The 23,776-nt window shown below is 33.7% G+C and overlaps 1 protein-coding gene across 40 annotated transcripts in view; it reads right to left on the bottom strand.

Moving 5' to 3' along the window:
• The window catches only part of RIMS2 (regulating synaptic membrane exocytosis 2), a 572,997-nt gene that overhangs the window by 371,346 nt on the left and 177,875 nt on the right, over window positions 1-23,776 (bottom strand). For all 40 annotated transcript variants that reach the window (XM_070481448.1, XM_070481450.1, XM_070481459.1 and 37 more), the window contains one exon: window positions 13,319-13,629. In XM_070481448.1, coding sequence (XP_070337549.1) covers window positions 13,319-13,629 — 311 coding nt within the window. The remainder of the gene's footprint in view (window positions 1-13,318; window positions 13,630-23,776) is intronic.

Genomic DNA, 23,776 nt, shown 5'->3' with positions numbered 1-23,776 from the left:
ATATTAACATTAAAATTATTAAAGTTATTTATCCCAAGAGAACAGACTGACTTCTAAATAGCCAAACAAATTCTCACAATATTTTAAACATCTTTTTTTTAAAAAAGAGACATAATTTGTCTTCAGAGCTCATATATTCTTAAAGAATCTTAAGCATTGGCTATATGAGAACATGTTATTATATATCTTCAAGTCTACTGGCTGGTCATTCTGCCAATAAAAGACAAACATGCTACAGAAATTACATCGGTCACATGAAAGACATTAGTATTACAGTTTTTACTCATTTATCATCTACACTAAGCATGTATTGAATGTGCATAAATCGCTGGAAGTAGCACCAAATGGATAGCCATCTTTGTTGCCTTTTTGTTTCATCTGATATTCTAAAAAATATAAGAAATATCTAGGAATAAAGACTATGAGGCCACTTGCTTCCAAATTGTTAAGATTCTTTTTTCTCCTAAGACAACCATCAGAGTTTTACCTTTTCTGGTTCCTTAGCTCTTTATTGTTTAATCTTTCTTAAGTATAATTCAATTCCTTTTTAAACATTATTTCCCTTTACATCTGTTTATCTTCTTTCTGTCATCTTCATGTTATTTTTCCCTCATCAGCTATCTCAAATAACCATTTTGAATAAGATTCACGAGAATTATGTCAGCTTCATAGGACAGCTCATAGAAATAATCTACAAAGTCTGTAAATCATATGTAATCCATGCTTAGTAAATTCTAAATACAACTGGTTTGGTTCTAAGTCTACTAACAGCATTCAATAACTATAGGCATCTCTGAATCTTGAAACGAGTCATTGTTGAAAGGCTGACTATGAAGAAAAATTTATGATTTCTGATCCAATTTCACAATAAATCTTAAAACACTTAGCCCAGTCATATACCGCATAACGACGTATGGGTCAATAATGGACCACATATACAATGATGGTCCCATAAGATTAGTACCATATAGCCTAGGTGTTCAGTAGGCTGCACCATCTAGGTTTGTGTAAGTACACTCTCTGATGTTCGCACAACAATGAAATCACCTAATGACGCATTTCTTAGAATGTATCCCCATCGTTAAATGACACATGACTGTTCCAATAAAATTTCAATGAAACAGCAATTTAAAAACGCAGCAAACATAAGAGAGTACACTTTAAAAGTTCTCATCACCAGAAAAAAAAATTGTAACTATGTGAGGTGACAGATGTTAACTAAACTTATTGTGGTAATCATTTCATAATATATATATATCAAATCATTATAATGTACACAAACTAAAGCAATGTTATATGTCAATTATATCTCAATAAAACTGGGGGGAAATTTTTTAATTTTAATGTAGCAACTATGAACACAATTCCCTTTTAACTTTTTTATTGAAATATAATTTACATTCAGTAAAAAGTACACAAATCTTAAGTTTAACACTAACTAGCTATTGCCAAGTATATACAACTAGTAATCCATATCCCTGTCAAGATATGGAACATTTCCTTTACTCCCGAAAGTTCCCTCATCCAAAGCATTGTTATGATTTCTCCTACTATAGATTTGTTTTGTGGCTTCTTCAATTTCATATAAATGGAATCACAAAATATGTACTCTTTTGTGTCTGACTTTTTTCACTCAGCACAGCAGTTTTGAGACTTATCCATGTTTCTGTACATGTAAAGAGTTCTCTCTTTTTATTGATGAATAATACTTTTATTTGAATATACCACAATTTGTTTATCCATTCTCCTGGTTGATGGACAAATGGGAAGTTTCCGTCTGGGGGCTCCTAAGAATAAAAGTTCTATTAAACATTATTGTGCAAGTATTTTTGTAGACATATGACTTCATTTTTTTGGGTAAATACCTAGGAGTAGAATTACTGGGTCACAGGGTAAGTGTATATTTAATCTTATAAGAAAATTGTCAAACACTTTCCAAATGCTTGTACCATTTCATGTGTTTCACACTCTTACCAGCAAAGTATTAGTGGTCCAATTGTTCTGAATCCTCACAAACATTGTGATGTCAGGTTTTTTGTTGTTGTTTTAAATTGTAGTCTTCTTAGTGGATGCATCAAAATACCTCACTGCAGTAGTCTTGATTTGCATTTCCCAAATGACTAAAGACGTAGGCCATTTTTTGTGTCTTTATTAGCCATTTGTGTATTTTCTCTTATGAAGAGTCTATTCTAATTTTTTGCACTTTTTAGGGGTTTCATTTTTATTATTTATAAGTGTTCTTTATATTCCTTTTTAAGCTACATAGATTGCAAATATTTTCTCTTCAAATTTCTTGAAATATAACTTGGTTACACATTTTCTTAGTATCTTTTGATGATCAAAAGTTTTTATTTTGATGATACCTAATGTCATTTTTTTCCTTTTATGATTAGTGCTTTCTGTGTTCGTCCAAGAAATCATTGCCTCCCCTAAAGTCATGAAGATAGTCCCCTGGAGGATAGTTCCCCCTAGAAACTTTATAGGTTTAGACTAAATTAAGGTCAAGAGAATTTTCTTCTATATTTTTTTCTAGAAGTTTTATACTTGTAGGTTTTATGTTTAATCTATGATCCATTTTCAGTTATCTTTTTATATGGTAAAAAAGTAAGCTTCAAATTGCATTTTTTCAATGGATATTCAATGTCCCACTACCATTTGCTGAAAAGACTATCCTTTCTCTACTGAATCGAATATTGACTTTTGTAAAAAAATTAGTAGTCAATATGAGTGAGTCTATATGTATATACTCTCCATTCTGTTTCATTGATCTATTTGTCTTTTTTTATGCCAATACCATCCTGTTTTAATTACTGTACATTTATAATGTCTTCAAATGAGGTAGTGTTAGGCCTTTAACTATGTTCTTCTTTAAAAGCTGTTTTGGTAATGCCAAACATTTCTATATGAATTCTATACTCTATGTGTATATATGGATCAAATTGGAGAGAAATGACATCTTAACAATATTGAATCTTTTAATCCATGAACACAGTTTATCTCTCCATTTATTCAGAGCTTCTTTTATTTATTTCATTGTTTTCAACATACAGATCCTGCGCATATTTTGTTAGATTTATACTCAACTTGTTGGTGCTAAGGTAAATGTATATCATTCGTTGGTGCTAATGTAAATGTATTTCATATTTTTAATGCTCTCATAAATCTTATTTTTTTTTAATTTCCGTATCCCAGTTGTTCCTTCTAAGGATTTAGAAATGGTTATCTGATTGCTGACTTTATATCCTGTAACCTTGCTAAACTCTTATAGCACTTTTAGAGACTCCTTTAAATTTCTATATAGACAATCACATTCTCTGGGAATAAAGAGGATGTTATTTCTTCCTTTTCAAGCTGGTATACATTTTATTTTATTATTTTTTTCTTATTTCACTGACTGCAAACTCACCTACAGTGTTGAATAGATATGGTGAAAGTGGGCATCCTTGCTTTGTTTTTTGATCTAAGGGGAAAGTATTCAGTCTTTCACCATTAGGTATGATGTCAGCCACAGGATCATCATACATGTCTTTGATCAGGTTGAGGAACTTCCTTTCTACTCCTAGTTTGCTGAGAGTTTTTATTAAAAATGGATGCTGAGTTCATCAAATGATTTTTCTATATATATTGAAATGACAAGTGGTTTTTCTATTTTATTAAAATGGAGAGTTACCATGATTTTCAAAAGTAAAACTAACTCTACATTCCTGGGATAATCCCATCATGATTTACTAGCCTTTTTATATCTTGAGGAATTCAGTTTGTTAAATTTGTTTAGAGTTTTTGCATCTATATTTATGAGGGGTGTTGATCTGTAGTTTGGTTTTTTTCTTCAAATATCTTTGGTTTGGGCATCAGGATAATGTTGATTAAGAGAAAGAGTTGAGAAATACCCCATCCTCTGATTTTCTAGAAGAGTTTCTGTAGAAATGGCGTTATTTCTTCCTTTAAATTTTGTTAGAATTTACCAATAATGTACTTAGGTCTGTAGTTTTACTTGCGGGACAGTTTTAAACTACAAATACAATTTCTTTAGTGCATATAAGGCTATTCAAGTTATCCATTTCTTCTTGAGTGAGCTTTGATTATTTATATCTTTCAAGGAATTTGTACAGTTCATCTAACTTGTTGATTTTATAGGCATAAGGTTTTTTAAAATATTTCCTTGCTAGCATTTTAATATCATTAGAGCCAGTGGTAATGTTATCTCTCTTGTTCATGATATAGGTAATTTGAATCTTTTCTTTCTTTTCCTGATTAGTCTATCTAGAGGTTTAACAATTTTATTAATCTTCTCAAAGAATCAGCTTTTGGCTTCATTGTTTCTATTTTCTATCACTGTTTCTCTGCTTTCATTGTTGTTTCCTATATTCCGTTTACTTTGCTTTTATTTAATTTGCTTTTATTTTCCAAGTTTTTAAGGTGGAAACTGAGATCAATGCTTTGAGACCTTTCTTATTTCCTGATATATATATCTAGTGCTATAAATTCTGCCCAAAGTATGGCTTTAGTGGCATCCTACAAATTCTGAGGTTGTGTTTTCATTTCAATAAAAGTTAAAATGTTTTCTATTCTCTCTTTTGATTTATTCTTTAATCTGTAAGTTACTTAAAAGTGTGTTATTTAGCTTGTAAATATTGGGGGATTTTCGAGAGGTCTTTCTGTTACTGATTTCCAATTTAATTCCATTGTGATCAGAGAACACTTTTTTTTTTTTTTTTTTGAGGAAGATTAGACCTGAGCTAACTACTGCCAGTCCTCCTCTTTCTGCTGAGGGGAAGCCTGGCCCTGAGCTAACATCCATGCCCATCTTCCTCTACTTTATATGTGGGACGCCTACCACAGCATGGCGTACCAAGCGGTGCCATGTCCGCACCCAGGATCCAAACCGTCGAACCCCAGGCCGCCAAAGCAGAACGTGTGAACTTAACCGCTGTACCACCGGGCCAGCCCCGAGAACATATTTTTTAATACTTGAACTCCTTTCAATTTAATGAGACTTGTTTAATGGCCAGGATATGGTCTATCTTGGCAACTGTTCTGTGTACCCCTAATACGAACGAAGATTGTTGTTCAATGGATTATCCTACAAATATCAATTAAGTCAGTTGGTTGATACTGTTGTTCAATTTGACTATACCTTTGCTGATTTTCTGCCCACTTGTTCTATTGGTTATTGAGAAAAGGGTATTGAAATCTCCAATTATAACTGTGGATTTGTCTATTTCTCCTTGTAGTTTTATCAGTTCTTACTTCACGTATTTTGAAGCTCTGTTAATATAGATAAACATTTGGAATTTTTATGTCCTGTTGATTAACTGACCTCTTTATCATCATGAAGTAACATTCCTTATTTCTACTAATATTGTTTGCTCTGAAATCTACTTTGATCTGACTATAACCACTCCAGCTTCCTCCAACTTATGAGTAGTATTAGCATAGTATACCTTTTCCAACTTTTTCTTTTAATTATGTTTGTCTTTATATTTAAAGTGTGCTTCTTGTAGACAGTATACCATTGGCTCTTCGTTTACTGCCAATCTAAAAACCTGTGCCTTGGGATATTTAGACAAATTATATTTAACATAATTATCAATATGGTTAGATATATCCACCAATCTTGCTCTTTGTTTTCTATTTGTGTGATGTGTTCTTTGTTCCCTTCTCCCCCTTTTTCTGCTTTCTTTTGATTGAGTATATTTTGTATTTCATTTATCTCATTTGTTGATTTATTAGCTATAACTCTTGTTTTGTTATTCTAGGGTTTAAAGTACACATCTTTAACATATCATAGTCCCCTTCAAACAATACTATACCACTTAATGTACACTATAAGAACTTTGCAATAGTGTATTCCAATTCTCCCCTCCCAAACTTTATGCCATTGTCATCATGTATTTTATTTTACATATAGCATAACCCCCAAAATATACTATTATTTTTGCTTAAATAGTCAATTATCTTCTAAAGATATTTAAAATAATTTTTTAAAAGATTATATATTTACTCATGTATTTATCACTTCCATTGCTCTTCATTTCTTGGTATAGGTACATATTTCCATCTGGTACAATTTTCCTTCTGCCTAGAGGACTTTGTTTAACATTTCTTACAGTGTAGTTATGCTGGTGATAAATTTTTTCAGCATTTCTATGTCCGAAAAAGTCTTTATTCCCTGCACTTTTAAAAGATATTTTCACTGGGTATAGAATACTGGTTGATGGCTTTTTTAAAAAACCTTTGGGGCTGGCCCAGTGGTGCAGCAGTTAACTGCGCACGTTCCGCTTCAGTGGCCCAAGGTTTGCCGGTTCAGATCCTGGGTGCAGAGATGGCACTCTTGGCACACCACTGTGGTAGGCGTCCCACATATAAAGCAGAGGAAGTTGGGCCTGGATGTTAGCTCAGGGCCAGTTTTCCTCAGCGAAAAGAGGAGGATTGCCAGCAGTTAGCTCAGGGCTAATCTTCCTCAAAAAAAAAAAAAAAAATCTTTCCCTATTTTAGAGGTGTTTGCTCCATTCTCTTCTCTCTTGCATTATTTCCAATATGAAATCTGTTGTCTTTATCTTTGTAAACACGTCTATACCTAAACATGTCTTTTTCTCTGACTGATTTTAAGATTGCCTCTTTGTCACTAGTTTTAAGCAATTTGATTATGATGTGCCTTGCTGTAATTTTGTTGCTATTTCTTGTATCTGGAGTTTGTAGAGCTTCTTGGAACTATGGTTTTATAGTTTGCATGAAATTTGAAAAAAATTTGGCCATTATTTCTTCAAATTTTTCTTAGTACTCTCCATGCTCTCCTCCCCTTCAAAGACCCCAAGTACCTATATATTAAGTACTTGATATTGTTCCAGAGCTCATAACACTCATTTTTTTTATTATTTTGTTCAAGTTTTATTCTGTGTTTCATTTTGGATCATTTCTATTAATTTGTCTTCAAATTCACTAGTCTTTTCTTCTTCAGTACCTAATTTTCCATTATCCCTATCATGTGTATTTTTTATTTGAGATATTATAATTCTCATCTCTAGAAGTTCAGTTTAGTATTTATTTTATATCTTATATATCTCTACTTTTAAAATTATAAAAATATAATTATAATAACTATTTTAATGTTCTTGCCTGCTCATTCTAATTTCTGTGTCACTTCTGGGTTGGTGTCTGGTGTCTGATTACTTTCTCATTAGTGATTGTGTTTTCCTGCTGTTTCGTATGCCTGCTATCTTTGACTGGATGCCAAATACTGTGAATTTTATCTTGTTGGGTGCTGGATATTTTTGTGATCCTATAAATATTCTTGAAAGTTGTTCTGGGAGGCAGTTAAATTACTTAGAAATGGTCTGATCTTTTCAGGTCTTTCTTTTAGGATTTGTTATTCTGTCCCAGAGCACTGCCCAATTTAACTAATTATTTTCCAATGCTGAGACAAGCTTTTATAAAATACTCTACCCAATATTCTAGAAATCTTGAGGTTTTCTCTTCAACTCAGGAAGACACGTGGGCTCTGCCTATACTTCTCTCCCTGTGCAAGAGCCTGGAAACTCTCTCTAGGCAGTATGCTAGGACAAGCAAGGGGCTCACTTTATTTATTTCTCATCTCTCAGATATTACTCTCCTTCATTGCCTCATGCCCAATTTATTAAAAAACATTGTTTCAAATATTTTGTCTGTTTTTTTTCAGATGTTTCAGGTAGAAAGGTAAATCCAGCCCCTATTACTCCATCAATACTGGAAGCAGAAGTCTTAAGCATATATTTCAATTATTACTTTTACTTTAAAACAATCAAATGTCACAAAGATACTTGGAAGGCCACAAGTAACAGACGATAAAAAAAAATTACAGTGATTACCAAACCAGTAAAATATTCATTATACTTAACTTGCCCTAAAACTTTACATTTTAGATTCGAAGTAATTGCTGAATATTTTTATCATTCTCTTGTCATCACTTACATCTGGTAGCATTTTTCACCCTCTAACAAAATGCACGGGGATGTAACTGAGTCATATGACACCGTTTAGTTTTCCACTCTTGCCTAATTAAAATTCCTGACAAAATCACAATGAAGTCTCTCAGTACCTTCATTAAGTGTCATTATTTAAGCAGTAAAATGTAGAAACAAATAATTAGGAATCTGTAATGCCTATAAAATATTATTTCTTTGTAGCTATGCTTCTTAAAATGCTTCATAGTCCATTAAAAGAATGCAAATATTTTACTTTTTCCTATCACATGTTAATTTTTGCTTCACAATAGAATAAGGAAGTAAGAAAAAATAGAGAAAGAAATATTGCATTAATATAATTAAAAGATCAGAGTCAAAATGTCCTTATTGAAGATTTACCTAACATGTCAAATATATGCAATTTTAAATATGAATCATAGGGAAATTATTTGAACCATGTGGTAACAAGTAATATCTATATTGAATTTCAATAAATATTTGTTGAATAAATGAATTGTACTAAACAGTTATAATATGAATAAAGATAATCCTCTATTAATTGAACATATTACTATCAGTTATAGGAGAGGAAAAAAATGGAAGAGAATACTTTCAAGTTTATACCACAGAGGAGAACCTTAAAATACAACATAAAGAATTTTAGAACTGGAGGTCTTTTTGAGATGTGGTAGACTGCCTTTCCTATTTCAGAGATGAGAAAACTGAAATACAGAGAAAAGATACACATCTACAAATGATAACAGTAACGGGAAGAAGTGAGAACAAGACCCATATCTTCTGACTTCCAGTTTTTCAATTTCCTCCACTATACAAATTAGCCATAACATTTCTTACTTTTTAACTTCTCTCAATGTTCTAGGAAGTGCTAAATAAATAGTAAAATATTACATAAAAGAAAAAAATAATTGTTTCCTAAATTTCATTAATTGCCAACTATAAAAATTATGAAGCATACAATTTTTAAATAATTTCAAATGTAAAAAAATCAACTAAATGTTTAATACAGTTTAACTTTCATTTTTCTGCAATTTCATTTTCTTAACAAAAAATACAGTTTTAAAAATGGTTATTTCACTCATCCTCCTCTAGATCCCACCCTTAGATCCTCTAGTCCAGTGGTTCACAACCCTCTTCCACCCCAAGATCTCTTAGTAAAAGAATACATTTTTAACATCCCTTTTAATACCCTGAAAATGAAATTCAGAGGTAAAATATCCTAACCATCCATATAATTTTTAAGATAGACATATATATTCCTAACTATATAATAAAGGGGAAATAAATAATTTATAAAAAATAAAATATATTTAAGTAAGTAAATGCTCAGGCATAATGACTCTAGATGTCATAGTAAAGCAATCAGATGCTTGCAGCTACATGAATGTAGTCAAACTGCCACCAGGTAGCTGGCGTGGCGTCCACCTTCTGTCCCCTACTCAATAAATGTGTCAGAACAATAGACCAAAATGTGGAATTATGTTGCCTCTAAGAACCACAAAGCTTCACTAAGTCTTATGTTTCCAAGTGGTAGTGTTATAGAGGACAACTGCCACTGAGCCACTAAAGGAGCTGGTGCTTCCCTTCCTCATACATTTCTAGATGCCTTTGTGCCTTGCTCCAGGTCTGCTCCAGCAATATTGGCACCACGTGGGAGTTTGTTAGAAATACAGACTCTCAGGTCCTACCTCAGACCCACTGAATTAAAATCTATATTCTAATAAGATCATCAGGTTATATGTCTGTAAATTAAAGGCTGAGAAGCCACGGGGCACTCCAGGAGACATAGCAAGGGAGCGGGTAAGCAAATTGCACATAACAAAAACATGGTTATCTCAAAACTCATTCTGAATTGAAAACCTCTAACAATGTTTTGCATCTACATTCATAATAAACATTTGCCATTTTTATGAATAAATGAATTAAGTAAATACTTATTAACTCAAAGCTAAGGTCTAGGGCCAACTTAGTATTCATTCATTCAATAAACACTAAGCGTCTATATGTAAAGCACTGTGCTAAAACCTGTGAGAGAAGCAAAAAATCATAAAACAGGTCAAAATTACTGTAGCATGTAGTTAAAGATTAAACTAAAGCTCCTTAAAGAAGGACACGTAACATACTTTTCTATCTCTCAAACATAATTCTAGGTCCATAGAGATTTAAATTTAATTGAACCAAAGCTTCTCTTTTTGAGGCCACTGTATAAGATGGTATTGAAGATACCTTATTGAAGAATGGTATTGAAGAAACAAATTACTAATAATACTTCAAACTGGAGTTACATTCCTTATCGGTAGCTCCATTACACTGTCCAACTCAAATACTGCTAGAAGACTCATTCTGGTATGAAAGGAGAGAGATGTTGAGAAAGAGGCAGAGAAAAGGGAGAGAGGGAGAGGACCAAGAAAATAAGCCTAACGGAAATAATTTAAAGAGTAACAAAAGAAAATGAGCAAGGAAAGGAGAAAATTCAGCAGCACTGAGATCTAACTAGTTTCTAGGGCAGGAGTTGACAAACTTTTTCCATAATGGATCAGAGAGTAAATATTTTGGGCTATGAGGGCCATATGGACTCTTGTAACTACTCAACTCTGGAGTTGTAGCTGAAAGCAGCCACAGACAATAAGTAAATGAATATGTGTGGCTGTGTTCCAACCAAACTTTATTTATAAAAAACAGGTGGCAAGGGGCTGGCCCCGTGGCTGAGTGGTTGAGTTCGCGCACTCCGCTGCAGGCGTCCCAGTGTTTCGTTGGTTCGAATCCTGCGTGCGGACATGGCACTGCTCATCAAACCACACTGAGGCGGCGTCCCACATGCCACAACTAGAAGAACCCACAATGAGAAATATGCAACTATGTACTGGGGGGCTTTGGGGAGAAAAAGGAAAAAATAAAATCTTTAAAAAAAAAAACAAAAAACAGGTGGCAAGCCAGATGGCCCCAGAGGCAAAGTTCGCTGACCCTTTGCTCTAGGGGAAAGAATTCAAAGGGTTCATAGATACATGCCTAACACAATACTGTAGAATCTGCATTTAAAAATAATAAATCAAAAGCTTTTTTATGCTTATGATAAAGGGAACTGAATTATTTTTGAAGAGAAAATATTTTCCAAATAAAAGTTTATACAAATTACAACCAATTCCATTTTCTAGGCATAACTACCAAATCTGATGTTAAATGCTAACTTCTTCCCTGACTAAAAGTAATTCTTATAAACAAAAGGAGCTATTGGTTTGACTTAAATGAGGTTCAGAAAGAAAAGATATAAAAACAGGATATTTTGAGTCATTAAACTATACATTTACTCATAATTGCAGCCCAAGAACCCAGGAAAAAGAGAAAAGAAAAAAAGAAACTGCTACATCTTGCTTCCCCACAATGGGTCAGATTCTACTGTTTATTCAGGCTAGTAATTTGTCAATGAAAGAAGTATTAACAGATAATATTGAAAGTGATATATCTGTTCATTACCCCCATCTTCAAAGATTAGAGATATGCTTCAAGCTTCCCTACAATGACGAATTAATTACTCATAAATTTGTTGGATTTTTTTTTTAACATCCACAACTTCCTGATGATATGCATTCCAAAACTTAATAATCTACTAAGTGACCCAGTGTTTTAGTATTTCCTTTTATTCTTCCTAAACCTAAGTTCCAAAGGAGACTATCTCATGCAGCTATCTAGTTTTTGAAGAATGAGTGTATATTCCCATTTCCCATTTTATTTAGTCCTTCATTCATTCATTTCAAATCCTATCTCCACTGGTAATCCTCTATTTTTTTCATCCAAGTTCATATACCTTGACCATTCTAGTTGCCATTTTACAGACTTTCTTGATTTCTGAAGTCCTTCTGTAGCAGACACTGCTACTGTCTCAACCTACATTGCCTCATCATTCGCGGTTCCCTAGATAACAGCGTCTTCTACTGTATTTGTAATACTCTGCCTGAGTGCTTTCTCTGGTCAAAGGAACATGCTTGGCCAGTGAGAAGCAGAGTTAACATCCCCTTGGAACAGCCCTAGACCAATAATAAAGAGAGTTATGGATAAATACCCTAGCTTCCTTGCCCATTATAAAGGATAACTCTGAGGTCATTATACTCTGTCTCCCAGAAGTCACAGTAAGATTGAGACACAATTGACAAAAGAGGCAACGTGCTCTTGAATGAGCCTGGTATTCTGTTCTTTCTCTTAACTGGATCATTTCCCTCTCCCCTACACGTGGTGCCTGGGATTGCCATCCAAATAAACTATTTGCACTAAAATCTTTGTTTGCTTAAGGTGAACCTCAATCTAAGACAGTCCTCTAGCCTTAAAATTCTTGGGTTCCTGAGATTTTGCACAGAGATGTGTTCATAGCATTCCAGCCATGAAATCACCACTGTTTTACCCAAAGATAGGATACACTGTCTGTTTCACTTTTGCTAGGTTTCAAATGAATTAGTACAAGCATCATTTTATTATTCTCCCAAGACACAGCAACACAGTAGGGTGATGGTTTTAGGTACCACCTAAAGTGACTCCCAGTTATCTATATCTATAACTGACAGCTCAGAACCCATCATCCTATAAGTACAATTTTGACTTGTTTTCCACAAATGCATGACTTTATACTTGTTCACCCAGAAATGTATCTGCCACTTCCAGACAACAGAAATAGTATAAAGAAGAGTTTTTCTTCTCAATTTTCCATTCAAACAGAGGAATATGGTATACAAAAATAATCTTTCCATGAAAAATTTTCATTCTTCCCCTTCCAAAGGTAGAAATAGAAGAACCATAAACACTATTTTAAAAGTCTAACACTCTGAACATGGAGAAGCCCATAGAACTGAGCCAAAATAGTAATAACACTTAGCTCATGGATACATCAAACTCATAAAACCCTTTCACCTATATTTATCTGCTTGGAAAACCACCTCATCCTTTAGGCCAAGGTAGAACCGTTGGAGACACTGTTAACCTTCCCCATTTTCTTAATTCCACTTCCTGTTAGTCTCCTCAATCCAGCCTCTCTAAAGCATCTTAAAAACCATCTCTTCTTCATTCCCATTGCTCTTATCCCAGTTTGACTTTGCTATGACAATAACCTCCTATCTAAGTTCCCTGTTCTATTTCACTTTATTCTGGAAAATCTAATAACCTGACACTTCCTCATCAAACCTAAGATTGTTCGAACCCATAGTAGCTCAAGTCCTGAACATCAGTTTCAGCATTTATATAAAACATACGGATGTTTGCATTACATTTAGACAATTCATTGTTGCCTAAACATCTCATGTATTTTTATTTCTGTTTGGAAAGAAGATTAAAAATAATATATTTACCTAAAGATTAAGGAAAATGTTTACCTGTCTGAAGCTATGTCACTGGCAATTTGGTGCGTCACTCCTGACCCATTTTTAATAGAATCCTGTCTTGTGAGCCCATGAGATCGACTTTTCTCCACTGCAGGTACAGATAAGTCACCTGAGGGTCCTTGGAACTGGGCCTGCTCATGTAGTTTTGCTTTCTTCTCCTGAGGTGCTTCCTCATTCCGCAGTCCTCGGAGAACCTTTTGATCAGGTTGCTGTGGTGTATTAGATCCACTATTATAAAACCATGCTCCTGATTTAGTGAGGATTTCTTGTTGTTTTCGGCACAAATTACATACCCACATAACCTGCATATGAATACATAGGGAAAAGAAATTAGTGTTTCCAAAAATTAAAAACAAACAAAAAGAGAGACAACAATTCAAGCCAACAAAAACAATTAAATGGTTATCCTTTCTGAATGTAATCCAGATTAACTGCTACCAGTAATTCATTCACATACTCTTTCTTTTACTTTTGTCCAATAATTATAACGAAAGACAGTAGAAATACCAAAGTAGACTGCCAAATTACTAGTTGTTTATTTGTATTCTTTAACTAGTTTTTCTTTAAATTAGGAGCATAGTGTAGTATACAGAAATGGATTTTGAAGCTAGACAGACTTGCGTTTAAATACCAACTGCGAGATTAGAACTTTTGCAACCTTCAACAAAATACTGAACCTTCACGTCTATAAAACTTAGCATCTTTAATGATAAAATAGAGAAATCGAAATGTTAATTCTTACTTTCCTGTATTGTTTTGAGGATGGAAGATTAGAAATAATCTAAAAAAAAAAGTCTAGCACAATGCCTGGATGGATGTTTAGACTTTCAGTAGATTACCTACTAATATTAGGTTAATCTAGCACCAATTATATTACAGGCTTTTTGAGGGGGCTTTCATTTCTTTTAAGTAGCCCCTAATCGCTAAAATAAAGCTAGGAAAATTGTTGATGCTCAGTAAAAACTATTTAATTACTCATAATTTGTAGGAGGACATGGGCTTTTTGAAATTGTGATAAAAAATAAAATTTGCATTTTAACCATTTTTAGGTGCACAGTTCAGTAGTGTTAAATACAGTCACACTGTTGTGAAACATATCTCCAAAATTTGTTCATCTTGCAAAACTCAAAATCTATACCCATGAAATAGCAAATCCCCTTTTCTCCCTTGCCCTAGCCCCTGGTAACCACCATTCTACACTCAATTTTCTAATAGATATGCTTTTCAGACTCCAGGAATCTAAGAATATTATAACTAAGATCTGTGTACCAGAAAACCTTCACCCTCTTCTGAAAAATCTTTTTCAATTAATCAGAAAAAATAAAATCATATGTTCATGAAATGAAAGGTGAGTTCATACTTCAAGTGAGTGTTTTCTGATGTTTCGTTTACTCAAATACTGAATCTTACACAGCTCTCCAGATTGCTAAACATTTTCTCATAGTGTAAATAAACCATAATGATATAGATAACTAAAGTAAAAGATTCAACATGGTGTTTTCAACTGACACAAGGATGTTTTTATAAAATACCATTTAAATTTTTTGCTTAATCACCCATTATTCCAGTTTATATTGTTTGTATAGTCCATATCACACAACATTGTACTTGATCATTTTTTATTAGTTTGTTCCCTTTGAATTGCACATACATTTCTTTTATCTCCAACTAAATTCAAACCTGACTGGGTGCAAAGATATAGACTTTGCATAATTATTTGCATAATTAGTCCTTATAACTCATAGAACAGTAAGACTTTCTAAATGCTTACTGACTTGAATTAATTTGAACTCCTTTTGGAGGAGATATGATATCTGATATTATTGCACTGAGATTTATGTTTCATTGATTTCCAAAACAATTAGTCATCAATAACGTCAAAATAAGTGACTATTTTATTTTTATAAGTAAATAGGAAAGTATTTTGGATATGAAAATACCAAAATCTCACTCAGATTTTTAAAATACAGCTCATAGTTCAAATTTCTTTTGGTTTGAAGACACACGAAATGTAAACATATCGAACCCATCAGTAGTCTCAAAAATCAAATTTCAACCAAGATCTTCAGGCTTTTGATGCCATCTTGTGACAAATGTAGGTATTGCAGATCTCTTTTAAAAGAGACACAAAATAATGCTAAAATTCTTTGAATTTCAACTTTTCTGTGTTATTTTAAACAAATTACTATTCATGTTATAGTGATAATATATGCTATATGATATATAATTCAAGGATATTAATATAAATTCAAGAGTATTAAAGAATAACATCCTTTTGTGCCTGGTAATTGACAATGAAACAGAAATGAGAATTTATGACAGACAAGTATCCAATCACAAACACCTGCAGAAACAACCTATTGTTGCTTCATTACTTGTCACAAGGTAAGTGGGTTACTTAACCTCTTCTAGAGCAGAGATTTTCAAAGAATATCCCTGGGACAGCAGCAGCAGTATTGCCTGGGAACTCATTAGAAGTGCAATCGCATAGGTCCCCACTCCAGACCTACCGAATAGGAAATTCTGGGACACGACCCAGAAATCTGTGATTTTTTTTTTCTGTCAAATCCTACAAGTGATTTTGATGCTTGATAAAGTTAGACAAATATTGGTTAGGGGAGAAATTCCCAACTCAATATGTTGAATGGGTTACCTGTGTTCTCCTCAGAGTGGCTCTGTCAGGCCATGAACCCTGACAATTTACCTCAGAATGAACTATTCACCACACAAATAGTAATAGTATCATTTCTCCACAGCGCACAATGAGAAAAAGACCTGGAAGCATTAGGGGCTTTGTTTTCCTCAGCTGTTAACAGCCAGTGGATATTAATATAAGAAAAATGAGTGTAGGGCATGAAGGATTATGTTTGATTCTTATTAAAGACTCTGTATTAATACCCTTCCTGTACTCTCTGGGCATCCATATTGGCTGCTATTTTTCTGACTAGATCCTATGCTCCCTCCTAAACTGCTAGCTCCCAGTATCCTTCTATCCTAATACCCAATTCACTTTCCTTTTCTTCTTTAACTATTTCCTCCCACTCTTAGATTAATCGTTTAGTTATCTTTAAAGCTTAGGAAGCCTAAATCCACTCTCTTCAAGTAGTACAGGGGACTGAGACTTTCTCTTGAAGAAGCCCTTTATACACATAGCAACTTAATTTGTAAATTGATGATACTGAACTACATCTCACAAACACATACACACATACATGCTATGAGATGAATTTTCACTAATTGTCTATTAGAGATAAATTCTGTGTCCATGGAAAAAAATTTAACTAATTTGGGAATAAAATCACAGGACTTTTGTTAATGGAACCCTTTAACCAATTAAGCTAACCATCAAATGTATCTTACGATGAAGACTGCTAAAAATATCTTAGTAATATATATGCCTGTAAATCACCATGGTTAGAGCCTACTAGTTTTGGTGGTCCTCATAATTACCAAAAACATTTAGGCTCTGATAATACAAAGACATAAAGGATTCAAAGTTATAAGATATTGTTAGCTTCAGTTCTAAATATGCCAAATTTTTCAAAGTAATATAGCAATATTAAGAAACAGGATTTTCACTAATGACCCATATTTTTCATTTATTGCCATATCTTACATTCCACAAACATCCTTGATGGAGTTGAAAGGGAGGAAAAAAACTAAGTAAAATAGAAATACCTCTTTAAAACCATAAAAATGGTAAATGCAATAGCTACACTAAATAGTCAAAGAAAGCAAAAAACAAAATTATGTTAAGTGCATACAATAAATTAAAGAAATGTAAAGCTCTGCAAAATTATGTGATTTTCATCTAAATAGGGATAATAAATAAAAGAGTAATTCAGAGAAGGGAAGAATTACTGGTTAGAGACGGGTGCTAATGAGACAACAAGCCAAGCTCATAAGATCAAGCTAGCTCTGCACAGATAAAACAATTTGCTAGACTCTACCTCTAATCATTGCCAGCCTGCTTATAAATGTGTACATGAGTCAGACAAGAGTGTAAATTGATTAGTTTAACCTATCGCATGACTAGAAAACTGTAAAATGTCCTGGTAGCTATTAAACTTACTTCTTTTTTCTCTTGGAACACTACATTTCCCAATCTCCCTTGTAGTTAGAGATGGTCATGGCCATATTGGCCAATGGATTATAAGTGGAATGATGTGTGCCATTTCCATGACCATTAAAAAATACTCATATTCTACCATCATGCTCTTTATTCAAGACCCTAGGGGATAAAAGAGTCCCCCAAAAAAGAAGCCTGGGAACCTGAATGAGCACTTGGAAGAGAGCCGTCTGCTGATCAGCCACACTAGTGTGGACTTCTCGTAGTGAGAAATAAACTTCTATTATGTTGAGCTACAGAAACTTTTTGAGTTTATCGTTTACAGTTGATAGCACTACCTTAACTAATCTTTTTAAAGCACATATTGTAGTGAATGTGTGTCACCAGCACAGTCTTTGTATGTGAAGAACAATGCATGACTAAAGCTTGCATGTAAAAGTCCTTCAGTGTTGTTGTGGAGCCAGCTTTCACTGAGTCATAAGAACCAGTTGCGCACATTTCTTCTCAGCACCATATTCAGTACTGTGAGTTAGCTTGAAACAAGCCCTGGTGGGTCTATTTACACAAAGGAACTGGCAAATGCCACAGATCAAGGCTTTTTCCTATAGAGAACCAGTTGTTAGCATTTACCAGGACACCACTGAATATTACGCATTTACTATATTAACCCAAAAGATTAAAACTACATTCAGCGTTAGTAGACAAACTTGGGTGAAGCTATAACTTACCATAAAAACTAATTCAGCCCATAAAATTCCATTTTATTTATAGATGGACAAACAACTATTAACACTAACTCATTAATTATTTCTTCATTCAAACAATATTCACTAAATGCCTAGTGTGTGCCAGACACTATGCCCAGAGCTGGTGAATACAGCTCAACAGACTGAGATTTTGCTGTGAGTTTAAAGCATAGTGGGGGAGACTGTAACAAACAAATAATTGCACAGATATGGTTTATATTACAATTATGATAAATGCTATAAAAGGAACGCAGGTTTTCAAATATATTCCTTAAGCAATTAAAAGATCACTGTAATCTTTATATAGTAGGCTTCTGGATTACAAAACAGAAATCAGAAATTTTAATTCATCTGATACCCCAAGACAAACAGCAAGACTTTCCCAGATTCCCCATGAATGCAAACATGGCACCTCTAGCTACAGCCACGTTTGTAGGCTGAAGCAGGAAAGTTTGAGAGTGTCTTCCATAAGCCTCTCAAGAGATAGCAGCAGTACAGAAGAAGCTTTAACCTGGAACATCCGCAAGTCTCAGTTGTTATAACTCTTCTCTGTTAGCTATTGTCGCTTTGAAAAATTACTTGCAAAGAAATGTAGCTTATTTCTCTATTTTTGATATAATTTTCCTCAACAGCAGACTAGCCAAATTTTTTTTTAAAGCCACCCACTAAATTTTAGTCTGCTAAATAGCTCCTTTGGATAAATTCTCTATTTATGATATTTCTACCTGTTCCTTTACTGTTTTCCAAGAAACTGTATAGGTGTTCTGTGTGGTTTCTGCTGCTGAAACCTCCAGCTCATCTAATTCATGGTCTGGTTCTTCTCAACTTAGACAGGATTGTGCTCCACTATTGACCTGATCTCACTTCAGCTCTGAAGGTGCTGCTGATTCCTCTTAGTTCCTAAATAATCCTCTATTCAGTCGTGGCCCAAGCTATCCATTCTGCAGCCTTTTCTGTAAAGTCACCTCATCCCTCATTATGGGGGGAGTGACGTGACAGGGACATGCAGCTACTTTTTGTCTCCTCCATGCCACAATGGAACTAAGGACAGTTCTGGAAAGCTAATGCTGGCCCTTTCTTAGCCTAACCATGACGCACTGCCGAGTTCACTCTGAAGTACTTATGCCGGAGGTGGGTGCTAGGGCATCCTGAAAGGTGATCTCTTCCAAGAACCTCAAATATTTAGAAGGATAAAAGCTGCCCTTCAATTTAGCCAACACGCATCCTCCTCCTGGGTCAAAGCCTGGAAAGAGATTAGAACATACCTCTGATCATTTCCTGGCCTTACCTCTGTCTTCTTTCTCCTTCCCCACAATGTACAAGGATAAAAGAGGTAGGCTTTCCTCAACTTCCCTTTTCCATATACTTAACACTTTCCCCCAAGTACCTTCAGGGTTGAAGTAAAAAGCTTCAGGCTTCCTATTTCATCCTTTCATAGCTTCCCTTAACCCATCTATCGCCTTAATGGCAAAAAGGAAAAAAGAAGCCAACTTACCGATAAAAGAATTTAAACTGAGAGGCACTTCAAATATAATACACCTCTTACACTGTGATTTGAACATTATCAGCTATATTCAGAGATTAATATTTGCCAAAATACAAAGTAAGGAACAGATCTATACCCAGAAAGAGAAGTACTGGGAGCTTCAGGTTTCTGGTAAAATGGCTGATTCCTCTGCTCTGGGCAAGAGGTGTGGGATGGGAGGCTGGAGAGGATAGAAAAGGAATCTAGTCCAGCCAGGGTAGGTCTTTAGGGAAGATGACAATGCTAACCAGAGTTGATGCTACTTGAAGAAACTATTTTAAAAGTGCCAAGTTTTGCATATATCAAATTTACTGAAGTCAGTATCTAAAAAAATAGCACAAATCAAAGGTAGGAGGCCCTGAGGTACATATCAGAAACTAGAGAACAGAGTCAATTTGGAAAGTCAAAAAGAACAATCTGTGTAATTGCTCAAAAAAAAACCACTACTGCCTATGGTTGAACTTCAACATGCTATTCATAGCATATTAGTAGTAAGCTAGTTCCTTTGAAAAGAAACAGACAGCAGTATCATAAGTATTGAGAGATTCATTCACTTTGTGAGTATGCATCAAACAGAGTTATCAAGTGAAACTAAAACTGGTTTCAACCAATTAAATAGGAGAAGTGAAGTGGCTAGATCATTGAATATTGATTTCCATGAACTTACAATAAATAACCAATTAAATTAGAAAACTGAGCTATCAGATAATTGAGGAGCAATTTCAACAGCTTTCATCTCCCACGTTTTTGCAATTTGAGATACCAAATATTAATTAAAAGAGAGGAAATGGTAACGAAAATGAAAGACAATTAAGTTGAAAATACAATCATTTACTGTATTGCCATGCAATCGATATTACCAAAAATTTTAGATCTCTGTTCTACTAATTATCAAAACAAAACACACAATTGCGGGGAAAAAAAAAAAAAACAGAATGCAATTTAACTGACAAAGCCTCAGGGAAATTATAGAGAATTAAAAATTACAGTGAGCTCTACCACCCTGCCTAAACTTGAACTTCTATGCCTCCTTCTACTTTCCCTAACTCTCTATTTTCTCTCTACTTTTTTAAGTAGTTTGTTTTATGCCTTGATATAAATCAACTTTTAACATTTTTCTGCTATATAGATAGGGCTTTTATAGAAAGATTTTTGTTTCTGCACCCAAAATTTTAGCTTATAGAAATAAATGAGTTCAATTAAAATTAAAATAGAAAAGAAGTGAAAGGAGATGAGTAGAGCTGAAGCCGCAGGCCCACTGTGCACTCAGTCAAAAACCAGGCACCAGTGGCTGAGAGCATAGCTCTTTTGGAATAGAAGAGCTAAAAGTGCTCCATGTAAAATGAGAATCTGGAGTTAGGTTCACTTCTTGATGCCCAAGACCTTCTTTATTAATAAAAGGAGCTTAAAAAATGCTGTAGAAAGCTAACTCAAGCTACAGATTCCCTGGAGCCATGGGCTTAGGCAAATGGGACACAGTCTGGTAATAAGACACTGAACCACAGTCTTGGTTTGTATACATGAATTTGCACGATCACTAATTTAAAATATCACTAATATATTAATTTGCAATATTACTAAATATCAAGATGGAGGCAAGTTGAAGACCTGGTTCTGGATTGGAGAACCCAGACGCTGCATGAAGGCAATCACAAAATTGTTAATAAGAAAGGGATACGCTCAGGGGAAAGAAGGAAGGGGGAGAGAGAGAGAAGAGCACAAACTACAGTGAAAACTTTTTAAAAAATCCTTTCACACACACACACAAAAATTGGGGTGTTAGATGGCTTTACATTTGACTTCTACCAAACACGGAAGAAATAAATAATCTCAAATTTATTCAAAGCATTATAGAGAGACGAAAAAAAAGAAAAATTCCCCAACTCAATTTGTGAAACTAGAAAAATTTTAATGGCAAAAGCAGAAAAAAGGAGTGAATTACTTTCTTACATAAGTGAAGAGATACATTCTGTGGGGATGAGAAGACCAAATATCACAAGGATGTCAGTCTGGCCAAATTAAATCTACAAAGTTCGATGCAATTTTAATGAAAACTCCTACCACATTCTTCATGAAATTTATCAAGCCAATTCTAAAATGAATATAAAACAGTCAAAGATAAGAAAGATCAAGATAATTCTGAAGAGAAATAACAGTTTGATGTGAATTAGCTCTACTTATTATAAAGTGATAGAAATTAAGACAGGGTGGTATTAGTCGAGAGACGGTAACTAGATCATGGACCATAACAGAGGCTCTAGAAACAGATTCTCATATATGTCAGTGTTGATATTACAAACAAGTGGAGAAATGATGCACTATTCAATTAATATAGCTGGAACAACTGGTTATCCATACTAGAAAAAAATAAATAGATTCACACCTCACACCATATTAAAAAAAAATCCATCCCAGATGGATTAAACAATGAAACATGAAAGGAAAACTTCAAAACTTTTAAAACAAATGTCAAGATTATTTTTATGAAATCAGGAAGACAAACGATTTCTTAACCCAAATACAAAACACACAAACTATAAAAAAATAAATTATACTGTATTAAAATGTTTAAACACTTTTGAATTGTACAATAATAAGATAAAATAAAGTAAAAAGAGAAACCACGATCTAGAAGTTTTATTGCAATGTATACAGTTAACAGGAGATATGCACTCAGAATATATGAAGAACTTCCATAGTTTAACAAGAAAAAGACAAACATCACAGTAGAATAATAGGTCAAGGAATGAATATACGGTTCCGCAGAGAAATCCAAGTGGAAAATAAACAAATAAAAAGGTGCTTAACCTCATCAGAAAATGCAAAACAATGTAATGTAAAACAAGGAGTTACGATTTCACTCTCTTCAGTTTGGCAACATGTGACAATACCAAGCACTGGAGAGGAAGTAGAGGAAGCAATACTCACAAACATTCCTCTCAGGATTGTCAGTTACTTCAACCAGCTTAAAGAGCCATTCTACAACATCTAGTCAAACTGAAAATGGCTATCTACATACTCTAGGACCCAGAAATCTTACTTCTACCTGAAAGAAATTCTCAAGCAAGCACAAGAAGACATGAACACGGATTTGGTTGAGCAATAGTTCTATTAGAAGAAAATTTAGATAACCTAAAGTCAACATGACAGGGGACAAACTATAGCATATTCATGCAGAAGAATTACATGCAGCAGTCAAAATGAATGAATGAATTAGACTTAAATGAATCTAAATTTTGCGATAACAAAATATAGAGATAAAAAAGCAAGTTTCAGGAAAATATATACAGTGTAATATACAGTAAAGTTAAAAACCTTACAAAATAATACTATATATGGCTTAGCAGTATATATGTATAAAGTTAAACTATACAAATAAAAATGTGTGGGAGGATGAGTATTCAAGATAACTGCTGTATCTCAAAAAAAGAAAAATAGAAAATAGAGCAAAATGTCAAGATTTGTGGAACTGGTTGGTATTATTCTCTAACTTCTCAACATGTTTGAAATATTTCAAAATAAAAACACGGAAAAGAAAAAAACAGTGGGAGGAGATGGAAAATGTATAGCTAGGAATGTTAGATTAGTAACCATTTAAGGTTAATTGGACTATTGAAAATATTTACTGATATTTGTAAGCACACTGAAGGTAAATATATATTTAACATAAGTATATTAGTTAACTAAGAACTAATTACTGAATTTTCATACAAATATATTTTGTAAAATACAATATAACTTTTAGGGTTTTTCTTTTTTATGGGAGGGTATGTATAAGGGAGTCAGGCAATTATATCAAAGGTAACCAATTAGCTGAACATCTTTTGTAGAGTTGTTTTTATTTTTCTTCTCATCAAAGCATGTGATTTGTCTTATGAACTTTCTGTTCTAAATTAAATTTTATCAAAAAACTACAAGATTGGCTGCCAAAGTAAATTAGACATTGAGAAGAATTTAATTGTACATTGATTAGCAGAATTGGTAATTGTTGCCTTCATAATAAATATTTGACTTTTTATCCTATCTTAATTCATAATTGCATTTTAAGCTTAAATTTCTCCAAGTAATTTTTACATAAAAGACAACTCTTGAAACAGTAGCCAGCAAGA

This window comes from Equus asinus, chromosome 12 (genome assembly GCF_041296235.1).
Source record: "Equus asinus isolate D_3611 breed Donkey chromosome 12, EquAss-T2T_v2, whole genome shotgun sequence".
NCBI classification, from domain to species: Eukaryota; Metazoa; Chordata; class Mammalia; order Perissodactyla; family Equidae; genus Equus; species Equus asinus.
The sequence above is the reverse complement of the archived record's forward strand: the minus strand, read 5'-3'. Positions and strand labels throughout refer to the sequence as shown.